Source organism: Lissotriton helveticus, chromosome 9, assembly GCF_964261635.1.
Source record: "Lissotriton helveticus chromosome 9, aLisHel1.1, whole genome shotgun sequence".
NCBI lineage: Eukaryota > Metazoa > Chordata > Amphibia > Caudata > Salamandridae > Lissotriton > Lissotriton helveticus.
The window spans coordinates 141,641,486-141,658,214 of record NC_136070.1 but is presented as its reverse complement, the minus strand read 5'-3'; the positions used below and the strand labels follow the sequence as shown (position 1 = coordinate 141,658,214).

At 43.8% G+C, this 16,729-nt stretch overlaps 1 protein-coding gene across 2 annotated transcripts in view; it reads left to right on the top strand.

Annotated features, from left to right (window-relative positions):
- The window catches only part of MGA (MAX dimerization protein MGA), a 949,809-nt gene that overhangs the window by 254,527 nt on the left and 678,553 nt on the right, over nucleotides 1-16,729 (top strand). For both annotated transcript variants that reach the window (XM_078659651.1, XM_078659650.1), the window contains exon 4: nucleotides 5,305-5,392. In XM_078659651.1, the coding sequence (XP_078515777.1) occupies nucleotides 5,305-5,392 (88 nt within the window). The remainder of the gene's footprint in view (nucleotides 1-5,304; nucleotides 5,393-16,729) is intronic.

Here is a 16,729-nt window from a genome sequence, read left to right as displayed (position 1 = left end):
GACACCCCCTCGGACGCCACCGATACATCACAAGGTCAATCATTTGCATCAAATCCGGAAGGAGATTCGGACAATGCTCCGAAAGGGAGCAATAGAACCGGTACCGAATTCTCAGAAAGGAGAAGGATTTTACTCCCGATTTTTTCTAGTCAGGAAAAACATCCTTCAATGGCGTCCTATTCTGGATCTCAGATCCCTGAATATATATCCAAAAAAACAGTCATTCTGGAGGATTTCCCTACAGGACATCCTTCTACTTTTAAACCCGGAGGATCATATGACCACCTTGGACTTACAATGACGCGTTCTTTCACGTCCCAATCCATCCTGCACACACGCAGTACCTTCGTTTCATGGTGGCCGAGGAACATTACCAATTCAAGGTATGGCCTTTTGGCCTCAAATCAGCCCCAAGTGTGTTCACAAAATGCCTGGCTCCAGTGGCGGCTGTTTTAAGGAAACAGAAACATCAGGTTTTTCCTTACCCAGACGGCTGGTTAGTCAAAGCACCAACAGAAGCACTAACCAGGGTGTCAACGGGGGCGTGCATAGACTTGTCCACCAAGCTGGGATTCACTCTGCACGAGAAAAAATCATCCCTTCAACCAAAGAAACAGATAACTTTTCTGGGAGCAATCTTAGACACGGAGGAAAACAAAGTGTTCCCCTCCACAGAAAGACAACAAAAAATAGTGCCCCACTTCTAGAGATTTCTAAAAAGAGAGGATTTTTCAGTACGCAGATACAACTCATTGCTGGGGATAATGTCATCTTGCATTCCCCTTGTGCCTCACTGCAGATTAAGAATGCGGCCGTTACAAGAACAGCTCGACCTCCAATGGCGTCAAGCATAGGGGTCCTTTGAGGATGTGGTGCGAGTGACACCGGTCATGCTGCAGGCAGCAGCGTGGTGGACACAACAGCAAAACGTCTCTCAAGGAGTCTCATTTCTCACGGCTCCAGCTCCATTGGTAGTGACTACAGATGCATCCCTGGAAGAATGGGGGGGCACTTCTGCAAGACCTCAAAAAGAACAAGAACTACATATCAACTTGCTGGAACTAATGGCAGTGCGCCTCGCGTTGCTGGCTTTCCTGCCATGGATCAGAAGTTCGTCCGTGTTGATAAGAACAGACAACACGACTGCGATGCACTACTTAAACAAGCAGGGAGGGACAAGATCTCTCTCCCTTTCTCAAGAAGCGCAGAACATATGGAAATGGGCTCTACAACAAGGAATATCCATGTCTGCAGAACACCTACCAGGGGATCAGAACACCAAGGCAGAAACTCTCAGCAGGCTCAAAACTTCCTGCCACGAATGGGAGTTGGACCAGGGAGTCCTGGAAAGCATTTTTAGGACATGGGGCAAACCAACACTGGACCTCTTCGCCACAAGGGAGAACAAGAAATGCCGGTGCTTCGTAAGCTGGCTTCCCCAGGGGGGATCCTGGGGAATGCGTTTTCAATGGCATGGCTCGATGTCTTTGCCTACGCTTTTACCCCGATTCCCCTCCTGCCAAGGGTCCTCAGGAAAATAAAGAAAGAACCGTGCAGGCTGATCCTGATAGCCCCTTGGTGGCCCAGACAGCACTGGTTAGCGGAGCTTCTGCTGCTGTCAGAAGCGCAACCTATTCGACTCCAGCTGATACCATCACTCCTGACAATGTCCCAGGGACAAGTGCTCCATCCGGACCCGAAATCCTTGCACTTAGCAGCCTTTCTCCTGAGCACTGTGAGTTCCAGCATCTGAATATTTCGCAGGAGTCCAGAAGCATCCTATCAAAGGCTAGGGCAGAGAGCACAAACAAAACCTACAGGATGAAGTGGAAGAAGTTTTGTCTCTGGTGTCAACGGTATGGTACCCATCCTCTGACGGCGGCACCTCATGAAATCATTTCATACATCTTGCTATTAGCAAAGTCTGGATTAGCTCACGCTTCTTTAAAAGTGCATTTAGCTGCAATATCTCGATACAGAAGATCTGCATCAGGCCCTTCCTTATGGTCAGCCAGGATCATCAAGCAGTTTATGAAGGGATTATTCAGGGTTTTCCCTCCAATAAAACCTCCGCCACCGCTCTGGAATCCCAACATAGTATGGTCTCAATTGATGAAACAACCTTTTAAACCCATACACAGAGCGGACCTTAAATTTTTATCTTGGGAAGTGGTGCTTCTCCTCGCTCTAACTTCAGCTAGGAGGAACTACAAGCTCTTACGATTCGAGGCCCTTTTTTTCAGTGAAAAGAGGACACAATGATTCTGAGGACTAATCCAAGATGTATTCCTAAAGTGCCTACTGAATTCCATTTGAATGAGCCTTTGGTGTTGAAATGTTTCTTTCCTCTACTAACAACAGTGGCGGAAAGAGTCTTACATTCATTAGACGTTCAGAGATGTCGCAAGTTCTATCTTAAAGAAACCAAAGGTTTTCGAAAATCTTCACAGCTTTGTCGCCTTCAGTGCACCCAGGAAAGGTTTTCCTTTATCAAAACGTGGAATTGCCAGATGGATTTCCAGTGCAATTGTTTACTGTCATCAAGCTGCTGGGGAGTTCATGCTCATTCGACGAGATCAGTGTCCACGTCCACGGCGTTATTTGCAGGAGTGCTTATACAGGATTTCTGCAGAGCAGCGACCTGGGCATCTACACACTCATTTACCAAGCACTACTGCTTGGAAGGAGCCGCAGAGACAGAAGCGGCGGTGGGAGAAGGGGTGCTGAGAAGGATCATCCAGTAACGGTGAGCCTTTTTTACATCCCTCCATCCTTTTTTTTTTTTTTTTGTCTTGTTTACAAAGTCCCATTTATGATACTGTACTAAGCTTTATAATGTACAAGTTGTGTTGCACAAGGTTGAAATATAAGGAACAAATGTGCTTTGTGATGTTACTGCTTACTATTCTAATTCAAGCATGTGAATCTATGAAAGTTCCAATACTGGAGCAAGAAAACAAGTTACTTACCTGTAACTGTAGTTCTCCAGTATTGGAAGCTTTCATAGATTCACATGCACCCACCCTGCTCCCCTGAGAGGCTCACCTTGGATTTGGCACGACAAGTGTTTGGTATGCACAAGTGCCCGAAAATCTGATTGGCAAGAGGTTCTCTCAGGAGTGTTCTTGCGGTTGAGGACAGCTGATTGGTTCAGGGAAACGTTTGGGCCTTTTTTACATAACGAAGGCTATGGGTTGCAAAAGGAAAATGCGCCTAGGCCTCTTTTCAGTTTGCTATACTGCTATGCATTGCTTTTTTATGTACCGGAGACTCCCATCTCGATGACGGGGAATAATTCAGGCATGTGAATCTATGAAAGATTCCAATACTGGAGAACTACAGTTACAGGTAAGTAACTTGTTTTCTTACAAGTCATTCTTTATATATGATTTGTAGCTTTGAGGAAGCCCTGATAGGGCGAAACGCACGTCGGCTGTGGAACACTGTGTTTTATGAAGGAATAAAAACAGATTGATCTACACTACGTGATTCTTATTGTTTGGGAATTCTCTAATAAAAGAATATTGAGTGAAGAGTGCGGATTACACGGAGGATGAGAGTAACTCAAATATGATGTGCTCTGGTGTTTTTTGTTAATATAACAAAAACATAACCATATTGTTTTAACAGCGATACCAGAAAATATATTTCTGCATGTCACTACGGTTGTATCCCAGCCACCTTATAGCTTACGCTTCACACAACCACCTTAGTTAAGACGTTAAATTATAGTAAGGGCTCCCATTTTAATGATCTTTTTAATATGTTTACTGCCTTTTTACTTGCTATGTTTATACCTAACTTACTCATTACGAACTTGCAGTTAAATAGTTTATGAAAACGTCATTCTTGAATTTAAAACAGTTATTTCGTTAAGATGAATAGCTTTTCTCTTCATTTTCAGTCATTGCTGATTAATAAATTAGGGTCTTTGTCAGTTCCTTCTTCCAGATATTTAACAGTACCTATGACTGAAAACATTCTATATAAGTATCTACTCTACCTTCTCCATTACTGCAATAAAATGTTTACAAAAAGTTAGTCTGCTGTTGCTTTTGCATACTGGGTAAAAAATATTTAACACATTCCTTTTGTATTTATTATAAATTAATTTCCTGGAGAGTTTGGCTCCTAAATGCAGAGTTTAACCGGTACTTAATAGATACGGTTGTGTATGCATGTTTGTTAACTTTGCAGAGTCTGTACTTTCATTGTTAAATTCATAGATTTGCCTGTTAATGTATCGCAGAAGGAAGGTAGCGTTGATTTTTGGAGGCAATGAATAATTCATGCAGGTCCACCCATCCAACTGGGAGATAGTATTTTTTAATGTGTAATTGTGTCTTGTTGCTCTAATCTAATTTTAACTCCATTTTATATTGTCATACCTGTGTGTTTTAAACTCCTTGGTATAGTCTAAACATAATTTAATTTTTTTTATTGTTCATACTGATAAACATCAATTATCAGATTTTGGAACAGGAACACACTGTTATTCTGCAATCGTCTTCAATAAGGCAAACAGAGCTTAAGCCTCATTTCTTTTTCTTAGAACGCTCAACATAACAGTAGAAGCTTTTTTATTAATGTGGTGGCGTTCTATGCATTTCATTTGCTATATTCTATGTTCACTGTGTGGAGTAATTACTCTTGTGAGGCTACTTGTAATGGCTACATCCTTACAAAACATACTACAAGTTGATAAAGAGAACTATTTAAAAAAAAAATCAAGTGTATTATTTCTCAGTGTTGTTTTAAAGCAGGCACTACATATTTTCTATTTGAATTTAACATTTATCAGTGCACAATTAAACACTTAGAGAATGTGGTTGTTACCCCTTGAGTTCATAACTTGAAGTGAAACTTGTAAATGCACTGAATGGTTGAATTAGCTGAAAGTGAAACAACGGATTTGCCATTTGGACAGCAGCACGTTGCGTACCACTCACCTGATTTGAAGGCTCGTTTTTTTTTTCTTTTAGGAATTGAGATTACACATTTTCACAATTTAAGCGTTCTTAGTATGTATGTGAAATGTGCTCTCGTATTTCAACCATATTGGTGGCTATTCTTCTGTATTGTGGTAGTTCTTATTATCGTGTTTGTCTGAGTTAGCCTGTTTGCATACTTTGCATCGTTTATTAGACAACATTAAAAACACCTTTGAAGTTAGCACATAGGAGCACTATGTGAATTTCTCTCATTTAACAGATATTGAATTGCACAGCCATTTTGATGTTTGTTTATGTTGACCATTTAAAATCCGATAACCAAGCATCTTAAGTTAATTATTTTCTTTTCAAGGAAGCTCTTGACATACACACAGTGGATGTACCAGCTGTAGGAAAAGAACTTCAAAGCTCCCTCACCTCCTCAGCTTTTGAAAATACAGGTATTTCTGCAATTTTACATAACTAAAAAGTTGGAAGGACTATAATGGAAACAATGGAAGACCAACACACAGAACCTATCGTATTGCTGTTGACTTCTAGAAGCTTAATCTCACCTTATCATTAAGTAGTAACATATGTGCATTATTTAAGTGGTCGGCATTGTTAATTTGTCATCCTATGTTCTCCAGTATTGGGGTGTATTTCATAGATTCACATGCTTGAATATTCCCCGTCGTCGGAGTGGGAGTCCCACGGTAAATAAAATAGCAATAATATAATATAATATAATATATATATATATATGTGTAAAAACATAAAACCTGAAATATGTACCAGAAAAAGGCATAACCTGCCTACACATAATTCTACATAGGATTGTATGGGAAAGGAAAAAACCATATGCAGCCTATCGTTGTCATTATGTTGGTCCAAACTGCAGCCAATCAGGCGACAGCAACCCTCTAGAACCTTCTCCTCAGAGCTCAGCACCTCAGATTTTCTACCGCATGTCGTGTGTAAGGGAGTCTCCCTGAGCTCTGCTCTGTTTTCCTGGTTCTTCAACATGTCTACAAGTAAGAAGTCTCTTTTCAGAGCTTGTTCATCCTGTGGAAAGCTAAGACTTCTTTCTGAGGACCCACACAGTAAGTTTATTTACTGTCTTTACCCGGACCATGAGGTGGGGAGCTGTAAGTTCTGTAGAACTTTCTCCACAAAGACTTTAAAGGACAGGGAAGGCCGTTTACTCCTCTGGCTACAAAGACTTAAAGATAAAGATAATGTACTTTCTGATGCTGAAAGTCTTGTTTCTGGCCATTCCCAAGCAGCCTCCAAGCGTGGTAGTGTGCAGGAGTTGCCTTCTCCATATTTAAAAAAGAAGAGGATGTCTCTTACCTTGGCCACTGCGGTGTCTTCACCACTTCTGGGCCCACGAGACCTGGCTCTCAGGCTCCTGCTGCATCTTCTTTAAGTTTTTCTGTGAAGAAAACTGACTTTCTGTCGATGACGGTGTCGTCTACAGTTCCGTCAACGAGATTTGCTGTCTCTGGTTTGAAATCGACGACAACGGTAACGACGCTTGCTTCTGGGTCGTCTACAGCCCTTTCGTCGACGTCGTCGATGAAGGTCATTCTCAGTTCTAATACTGTGTCGTCGATTATCCCAATTTCATCGTCGTCGACGAAGAAACCTCCGCCGTCGACAGTTCGATTATCGTCGACGAAGGGTGTAAAGATGTTGGTTTCGTCGCCGCCTTCGACGACGAGTGTTCCGTCGATGGGTGTTCCGTCGATGAGTGTTCCGTCGATGAGTGTTCCGTCGACGAGTGTTCCGTCGACGAGTGTTCCGTCGATGAGTGTTCCGTCGATGAGTGTTCCGTCGACGAGTGTTCCGTCGACGAGTGTTCCGTCGACAACTGTCCCGTCAACGACTGTCCCGTCGACGAAGAAGATGAAAACGAAGGTTCCTTCGACATCTACGTCGACGAAGGTTCCATCGTCGGACCATTGCCGTCGACTACGTGGTCACCGTCGACGACGGTTTCGTCGAAAAAGACCGTAGCACCGTCTATGCCTCCGACAGCACCGTCGACGGAAGGATTGCCATCGACAAAGGAGTCTGAAAATGTAGGAAAGACAGTACCATCTACATTTGCCTCGCTACCTTTGTTGCCCCTACATTCCAGCAAGTCGGACAAGGTTGCAACTTTTCCTGAAGGGGGTATGGCTCAACCACCCTCGCCTTTGTTTGCTACAGACTCAGATCAGGAGTCTGAAGAGGATGTGCATGAAGCTTTTACGGAGGCTCGAAGTCCGTCAGATTTAATTATAAAGTGTCAGGAGTTCAGTAATGATGAGGAGGAGCAGTATAGCCAACATGATGAGGTTCAGACTCGAATGCCAGCTGCGATGTTGCCTTTGTCGCTGATTTCAAACCTCCAAACTATGTTGGACGACTATAATCGGCGTTTCCCGCCATCACCACAAGTACCTACAGTTCCATCAGTCTTAACCCCAATTACGGAGCCGTCAGCTGCTCCTTCAGTACCTTCACCGCCTGCTACCATTCAGCGACACACATCAATTCAAGTACACGCAACTGTGTATCCTGATGATGACGAGGAGAACTCTCTGGAACGAGAAGATGGAGAGGTTACAGATGTGGATGGTGATGATCAGATGGCGGAGTGGGACGGCTATCGGGCACAGACACCATCCCCATCTCAGGTGACGCCAGGGGATTCTCCTCCGGTGGATATTGCAAGCTTCCATCAATTGATGGATAGGGCGGCTCAGCGTTTTAAGTTACCACGAGTCCAAAGAGAGGAAGATTGTTTCCTTTATGATTTCAAGAGCCAACAATTCAAACAGATTCATACTGTTCCAATTATAGATTTCATCTGGGCTGAAGGGGTGAAAATCATGAAGACGCCAAATTCTTTGCCGGCCCAATTGCCACGGTTAGAAAAGAAATATAAGGCGCCGGTCGGATCTTCAGCATGCCTCATTGGCCAGCGGAAGCCAGATTCCGTTGTTACACAGACAGCTCAGAGGGGATCCCGGAATCCTGCATCTACTATTACAGCTCCTCCGGATCGGGAGGGCCGTCGCCTTGATGCTATAGGGCGCAAGTTTTCATCGATGTCTTCCACTACTGTGAGGGTGGCTAATGCAATGGCCATCTTGGGTCGATATGACTGTCAAGTTTGGGCAGATATGTCCGCCTATGTGGCGTTACTCCCGGATGCTTCCAAGGCGGAAGCATTACAGCTTCTTCAGGAAGGAGAAAGAACATCCGAAGAATTGATTGATTGTGCAGTGGATGTAGCCTGCATTGGGTTCCGACCAATACATAGAGCTGACCTCAAATATATCACCTGGAAGGTTGCTCTTCTCCTTGCATTGACGTCTTCGCGTCGAGTAAGTGACATTCATGCATTTACGATCAATCCACCTTTCTCCAGTTTCAATCGGATTGTGTGCTGCTTCGCACTAACCCTACTTTTCTTCCTAAAGTACCTTCAGAGTTCCACATCAATGAACCTGTTATTCTGAAGACTTTCTTTGCTAACCCGCAGTCTCCTGCGGAACAAAGCTTGCACTCCTTGGACATTAAACGGTGCTTGAAGTTCTACATCAGCAGAACGGCCCAGTTCCGCAAGTCTGACCAACTCTTCGTGGCTTATGGACGTTTTCACGAAGGGCGTCCAGTTACCAAACCTACTATAGCCCGTTGGGTGTCTTCGGCTATTACTTTCTGCCATCAGAAGGCAGGTAAACCTTTGCAAGTTTCGGTGAGGGCCCACTCTACCAGATCAATGGCGTCCTCTACTGCCTTATTTGCCGGTGTCCCGCGGCATCAGATTTGCAGGGTAGCCACGTGGTCCAGCAGGCACACGTTCACGAAACACTACTGTCTGAGTGCCATGAATGAAGCGGATACCGCAGTAGGACAAGCTGTGCTTCGTAATCTTTTTCAATAAGGTGAGCCTCTGTTCTACCCTCCTCCTATTAGTTTCCAAGTAATTATTGACTGTTTGATATATATTTGTACTCTATACATATGATTCTCAGTCTTTTCTTATGCTTTGTAACTCTGGAAACTTTCTTTGGTACTGACTGCTATCTATTCTATATTCAAGCATGTGAATCTATGAAAGACACCCCAATACTGGAGAAGAACAATTGTTACTTACCTGTAAACAGGTGGTTCTCCAGTATTGGTGTCGTTCATAGATTCACATGCGACCCTCCCTCCTCCCCTCAGAGGCTCTCTTCTCCTCACAGACTCTTGGTCACTTTTGTGCTCCAAAATCTGAGGTGCTGAGCTCTGAGGAGAAGGTTCTAGAGGGTTGCTGTCGCCTGATTGGCTGCAGTTTGGACCAACATAATGACAAGGATAGGCTGCATATGGTTTTTTCCTTTCCCATGCACTCCTATGTAGAATTATGTGTAGGCAGGTTATGCCTTTTTCTGGTACATATTTCAGGTTTTATGTTTTTACATATATATATATATATATATTATATATATATATATCTCGAACAGACTCCTTCACTGAAAGAGGAAAGGCCACACTTGAGGAGGTTTTCGGAAGCGCTTTTAATAAACTGCCCACACAGAGTAAAGTTCTGACACCCATGATGGCGGATGCATTTCGGCGGTGTCTGCCTCTTCAGCGCCGGGTGAAAGTGTTGGAAGAAGGGGTGTGAGCGAAGGTTAAAAGGTCCAGCCTTCCCTCATCCACGGACTGCAGCCACTCCCACGTCGATAATGTCACACTGCATATACTTCCTGTGGTCAGCTAGAGCCCCAGCGCCTACAGGTACCAGCATGCAGCAGCAAAATTCTGGTAAGTATCGCAAACGAAGTGGGGAAACCAATAGTGCTGCAATGTCTGAGAATTGCCCCCAAAGTTCAACAAACACACTTGGGCAGCGGCGCTTCCTTCAGTCCCCAATCCGCTTCAACCACTTAGCATCGGAATCCTATCTGGCGGGGACATGGCAAAATCCATGCCCGACGTGCTGCTCAATGGCATCATCACCGTCATACTTCTTCCAATGATCTGTGGTGGACCCTGTAAATTCCGGTATCCCGGAGTAGAAACGACTGCGAACAGTAATCCAGCAGAAACAGAGCCTCTTAAGAAAGCGGGAGCCTTTAATGCGCGTCGCTGGTGACCACGCGGATATGTATCTCGAACAGACTCCTTCACTAAAAGAGGAAAGGCCACACTTGAGGAGGTTTTCGGAAGCGCTTTTAATAAACTGCCCACACAGAGTAAAGTTCTGACACCCATGATGGCGGATGCATTTCGGCGGTGTCTGCCTCTTCAGCGCCGGGTGAAAGTGTTGGAAGAAGGGGTGTGAGCGAAGGTTAAAATGTCCAGTCTTCCCCTCATCCACGGACTGCAGCCACTCCCACGTCGATAATGTCACACTGTATATTCTTCCTGTGGTCAGCTAGAGCCCTAGCGCCTACAGGTACCAGCATGCAGCAGCAAAATTCTGGTAAGTATCGCAAACGAAGTGGGGAAGCCAATAGTGCTGCAATGTCAGAGAATTGCTCCCAAAGTTCAACAAACACACTTGGGCAGCGGCGCTTCCTTCAGTCCCCAATCCGCTTCAACCACTTAGCATCGGAATCCTTTCTGGCGGGGACATGGCAAAATGCATGCCCGACGTGCTGCTCAATGGCATCATCACCGTCATACTTCTTCCAATGATCTGTGGTGGACCCTGTAAATTCCGGTATCCCGGAGTAGAAACGACTGCGAACAGTAATCCAGCAGAAACAGAGCCTCTATATTATATTATATTATTGCTATTTTATTTACCGTGGGACTCCCACTCCGACGACGGGGAATATTCAAGCATGTGAATCTATGAGACACCAATACTGGAGAACCACCTGTTTACAGGTAAGTAACAATTATTCATTTCTCCAAATAAACAGTACATTAAAGAGAAGCATGGGAAAAACTTTGTGAGCACAAAGTATTTGTTTGAGACCGAAATAGGTTTGCAGAATGACCATCTGTAGATCTCATAAACTGCACATTCCTGCCCTTCGGTATTGTGCTCAAAACATTACAGCTTGTTTTTCTTCGAAAAAATGATTTCATTTTCAAGGTGACTTGTGATACCTAAAACTTTCAATGCACCAGAACTCAGACTGCATCTCTGATTTTTTTCTTTTCTATTATCAGGTTATGTGTGTCCTCAAGACATCATTCTTTATGGCAAACTACTTTCTGAAATAGGCTTTGAAGTCGAGCACCCTTTAATGCCCGCTACACCAGCATCTCCTTCAGAAAACAGTGAACAACCTGATAAGACAGTAAACAATCAATTACTAAGCAGTGCGCAATGTACGCTGGGACCCCCAACTAGGCAGGTACTAGCACAACTCCCCTTCCTCGACTAAAGATGCCCCAAGGATAAAGAAGCAAACAACTGAGGAGTAGGTTTCAGAGGAATTATGGGCTTACTCTATTGCAGAGAAGAACAAACCCGGCACAGTGTTGCACACTCCTCCTCCACGTTTGCCACTAGACATACATGCAATTTTAGAGAGAGACCAAGACCCACACACATTGCCAGAAGATCAGGATATAGATGACCCAGATTACCAGTTGGAGGTATAAAATTATTGGGTAGATCCTCAAATTATCTCGGCCTTAGATATATATCCTCTAAATCAGTGTTCTTCAAACTTCTAAATGCTGTGCCCAGTGTTAAAAAGAGACATAATCAGGCCCCCCTCATTTTTACACAATCTGTTAAATTGACAATGTTTAAATATGTCTAAACATATTTAAACATTGCCGTTAAGTTATGTTACACCTTTTACACATATTCCCATTCAGAATATAAATAACAGATGCTAGTTATAGACCATTACAAAGTGGCTTACTGCCGCTCATTTTTTATCACTTAAAACAAGTATGATGCTTTAATTGGTCAGAGTAAGGCGCCCCCCTGAGATCATTTAAGGCCCCCAAGGGGGACCCGCCCTCTAGTTTGAAGACCTTTGCTCTAAGTGCCTCACTGCAATAAAACACCTCAGGCTATCATTAAGTCATTGCTAAAGCAGCATCACCTTATAAAGTGGCCATGATCTAAAGCCAACTTTTAAGGACCCTATTAAGTCTAGGGTGCTCACCCATAGGGTTAAAAAAAAAGATGAAGCTGTCACGTAGGACTAATTAATTTTATTATGGGATATGTGCCACCAGAATCTTTGGTAGTGCATGTAATAGAATACTTACGCATTGCACTGGAGATAAATCTCCGAAAGCAAGAAGATTGATGCTGCATGTAAAGTTACACTGGGAGCCGCCACACAATAGTGTATTGCTAACTCTGGGGTTCTCTCTGCCAGGATCAACAAACATCAGTGGAGTGAAATCGTGGAACCCTCCTTGACACCTACTAAAGAGACAGCGATGATGTGGAGAAGGGAAAAGCATATCTAATGCAAACTTTCAATATGATTTACCTGGAGTGGATACTCCCTTATGGAAAATTAACTTGTATCTTGAACCGATGAGATGCCTGCTTAAGGGTATCTGTTTTTTTTAAATCAAAAGTACAACAGAATCTTATTGGTTTGCTGTTTGAATGAGAACATATGTTCTGTGCACAAGTTAATGAGATGCAAGCAAATATTAAACAAGCATTTGCAATGCAATAGGTCTCGCATTAGTAAAAGTTTGAGCTATTAGCGTTGCTGATAATAATGCAATGCCAATAACTGAAACATTTAGTAATGCGAGACCTGTTGCACTGCAAATGCTTGTTCATTTCAGGTATGACACAGACTGTATCAGTCTCTACGTCTTAAAGATACTTTTTAATGGTTTGTGTATCACAAAGAAATCTGGCTCCTATACCATTATGAGTTAAGACAACCAAGTCAGTTACAGCGCTTAGAAACGATAGAAAGGCGACATATAATTGTATATATAAACACATAACTTCCTGTAGACGTGTCGTGGGCGGAACGTCCACGCTGCTAACATAAAAAACAGAACGGTAAAACCCCTCAGTCCAGTTTAAGATGAAACAAAAATCCTAGGTTTAGGGATCAAAGTGCATTTAAAGTTTTGTTTACCTTGCATAAAACTTCGCTGAGGTCAAAGATGGTGAGCGACATCAAGGCAGTGGACATGTCTGCGTTAATTTTACTCTCGAAACAATAACTTAAAAAATACAATATATACATAAAAATAAGAAAATCACAGTGTTGGGGAGAGGGGAGTTGACGGCCACAGGATCCAGCTTCCCCTTTTCCTCCGGTGCTTTTTTGTTGTAAATTCCTCCCCTTCCTCCAGCGATTGCCTGGGACTCTTAGCAAAGCTCACAGTCTGCTTAAATGCCAACTGTTTCGAGTCTTGACGAGGGCGGGGCTTTAACTCATTTAAATGAGGAAGGAGGCAAAGGGGAGCGAGGGAAAAAAAAAGTGACTGACACCAGAGGGCTGAATCATCCACCGCACTCTCAGAAAGGAGAATTAAAAAAAAAGCACAGAAACACTCACACACCCGCATTTAAAACAAGAAGATTTTCTGAATTCTGGAACCATCTCGTACTGTAGACATGACCATCTATTGCTATGTCTAATCCTGTTAGGCTGGGCCTGGAACAGAAGGAGACTCCTATGGATACCCATTTGCAGGACCCATGAGTTTCTTGATGAACACTAGCTTTCCAGTAGAGCCTGCAGAACTGCGCTGTGTGAAACTCCCATGTGCTAACTTTGTTAACCTGCTCGCTTCCTGTGAAGGTTTAGTTAATCTCTAATCCACTGCAGAGGCTATACTGGTGGTTCCCTCTTATCCTCTCTGTGTTCTCCCTGTCTCATGCTTTGCATCTCTGTGCAGTGCTAGAGAGCAAGAGAGACCGAGAAAATCATATAGAGCGTTAATGCTAAGACCCTGAAAAAATCAAACATTTTCAAGCTCTGGGGGATTTTCCTCAGGCAACTGCGGTAAACATTGTTGAGGCTTATGCATCAGAAGGAACTCCGGGCAGAGGTATAATCACGTGAGAACAAAGAGAAATGCTATCTGTGTAAGCTGGGAATTTATTCCAATATCTTGTTTTTATGAAACACTAGCAGCCCGCCCCAGCGTTGCCTGGGGCTGGGGGCAGCATTTCCGGATTGCGGCAGCGTTGCCCTGGGCAGAAGGGGGCTGGGGGCAACATTTAAGGCTTGGGTGCACTCCCGCCTCCGCCTCCTGCCTCCGCCTCCCGCCTTGCCTTTGCCTTTGCCTTACCTGAGCCGCCGCTCTTCCCCGCGCTCCGGACTTCACCGCCACTCCACGCTGCTCGTCACCGCTCCTCCCCGCCTGTCGTCATCACGCACATTGCGGACATCGCTAGGTCGCGGCCAGCGCTAGGGGACTACTTTGTTTTTAAAGTTTAATTTTTTAATTTACGTTTTTTTTTTTATGCAGCCTATGTCCATCTACACACCCTGAGGATTACAACAATGTATTGGGTGTGTGGATTGGCGCTGTGGTTCCCGAGTTTACCTTGCCAAAAGGTTTCTGTTCTCTCTTTATAATAGTAGTATAGATTTATCAGAGGATTAGCCAGCGGGCTCCATTGCCCTAGTATGTTTTCTCTACAAGTTTTTGTTTTCATCTAAATACTTGCTACCGTGTATAAAGTAGTTGTAGAAGTCCAGGTGCCCTTGGCACTTCTCAGTGCCTGAAGCATGCTGTGGAATAGACAGTTTCTCAGACTTCTGTCCAGGAGAAGGCCTCAAACGCCCTAAGTCCGTGCCTGACAGGCATGGGCTCTGTTCATCCTTCTGTAGCATAAGTGCATGTGCAGTCCGCTATTCGTTTCTCCTGTAAATAAAGTGTCTGCAAGGCCCTATGATGTTTGACTTTACAGGACCTGTAGGATACACCTTTTTTTCAGAGATTTATATTTCCAACTGTTGAATAAATTCTGCCTCCCAATTCTTCCTCCAGCTCTTTGAAGAACAAAGTGTTGTGTCATAAAGTGCGGTCTGCGTGTCTCTCTTTCCTCCCTTGTAGAGTAAAATTCTGTTTTCAGGACGGAGCTGTTCCTCTAGAGTCTATGGTATAAAAAGCTTCCTATAAATCACTATTTGTTCCTCTGTAGAGTAAAGTCGTCTCTTCAAGACTCTCTTCCTTCCTCTGTAAAATAAAATGCTGTTTTCAGGTTTTGTTTGCCCTCCTGTGGTATGAAGTGCTCCATTGAGAACCCTGTGCAGCCAGCTTTAGAATAAAGGCGTGTCTTCAGGGTCCAGTTCCTCCTTTTTGTCCTCTGTTGACGCCCATAGAAGAAAGTACTATTTGCGAGGTACGGGTCACTCGTTTGTTAAAAAAAAATACATGCCGGCTCCAGAGCAGTTTATCTCTCTATGATATAAAGTTTCTGCTTCGAGATTACATTCTCCATAGAGTCAAGTGCTGACATCACAGCTCTGTTAATTCGCATGTAGAGGTAAAATGACTGACTTAAGTGTTTCTGGTCGAAAAAGAATGAGGGCCAGTTCCACAGCTAGTGTCCTCCTCTCTAAAGTGAGTGCAGATTCCATACATTAATGTTCTTTCTGTTTTTCAAAGTGGCAGGTCGGCGTCCATCTGCAGACTAAAGTGTCACTTTCTACTCATTGTATCACTATGTAGTGTACAAGACCATCATCTGCATCAGATGGTTGGTCTGCAGAAGGTGACGGTAGCGTCACGCCTTCGCTGGATTTACGGGGCATTGGTCAAACCCGAATGTTCCATTTTCCATCTTTTGCCTTCTTGCCACATTTCGATTTTCTGTGTTTTGGCCAGTTTGTTTACCCTGCTGTCTTCCCTTACATGTGTTCTGAGATTATGCACTCTCCACGTTGCCCTCCCTAGGAGCACCCAGGTGTGTGCACATCTGTTTAAAATGAATTTTCACATTAGTTGACATCTTCGTGTTTGAGATTTTTAAGACTGATGTAAGCCGAGGTTTCTTTCCCCTCAGCGATTGGGCACTGTTAAGCTCTGATTTCGAGGGAGGGTCAGTTAGAGTTAGATATTTTTTTGAAACCTTGTAATGACATAGTCATCTAAAGAATGCATTTGAATTGCAAACAAAACAGGGTAAGCCAGTTTTTGGTTTGGTCTCACTAAAGATGTACTGTTTTACAAAATGATTTGGGCAGACCACTTCTTGAAGATGATGCACTTACAATATGGCTATTTAAGCAAAAATCGGTGGGCCTGTTCTGGCCATCTTTGGCAGCGACTGCTTGTTTGCGAGCTCTTTGGCAGTGCCAGCTGATGAACTGCCTAGCTCCTGAGCCTGTTGCTAACCCATCAGCTGTTTCCTGGCAGTCAATGCTGGCTCAAGTGTTCCTTATACTGCCCCATAAACTGGCCCATTTCCCAGTGTTGGCGCTCCTTGAGGCTTCCTACAAGTACCAGCAGTACACGGACTACCTGGTCAGTGCAGGTGCACAGGTTTCCTTTATTGCTGGCCCTTAAGCTACCTAGTCAACCCAAGACCGTCCAGTGCAGGCCCATCATTTACTTCAATGTCGTTTTCGATAAACATAAGATCCAACTACAGTCTCCTGTATAATACTGACCCAAGTACATGTCCCCAGCCTGCCTGCTTGATTTCTGTAAACTGGTTTCAACCAGACCCCACATGCACATACTATTCTCTGTTGTGCAACCCATGTTTGATTTTCTTCTGCTACGGTAATAATTTGCTCTGCTGCTTCTTGCAGTGAAGCTTGTGCTATATCAGATATTTATAAATATGTAAATAGTCTTATTGAAGGGGTCTTACTTATGAAAAGATCCCGCCTGTT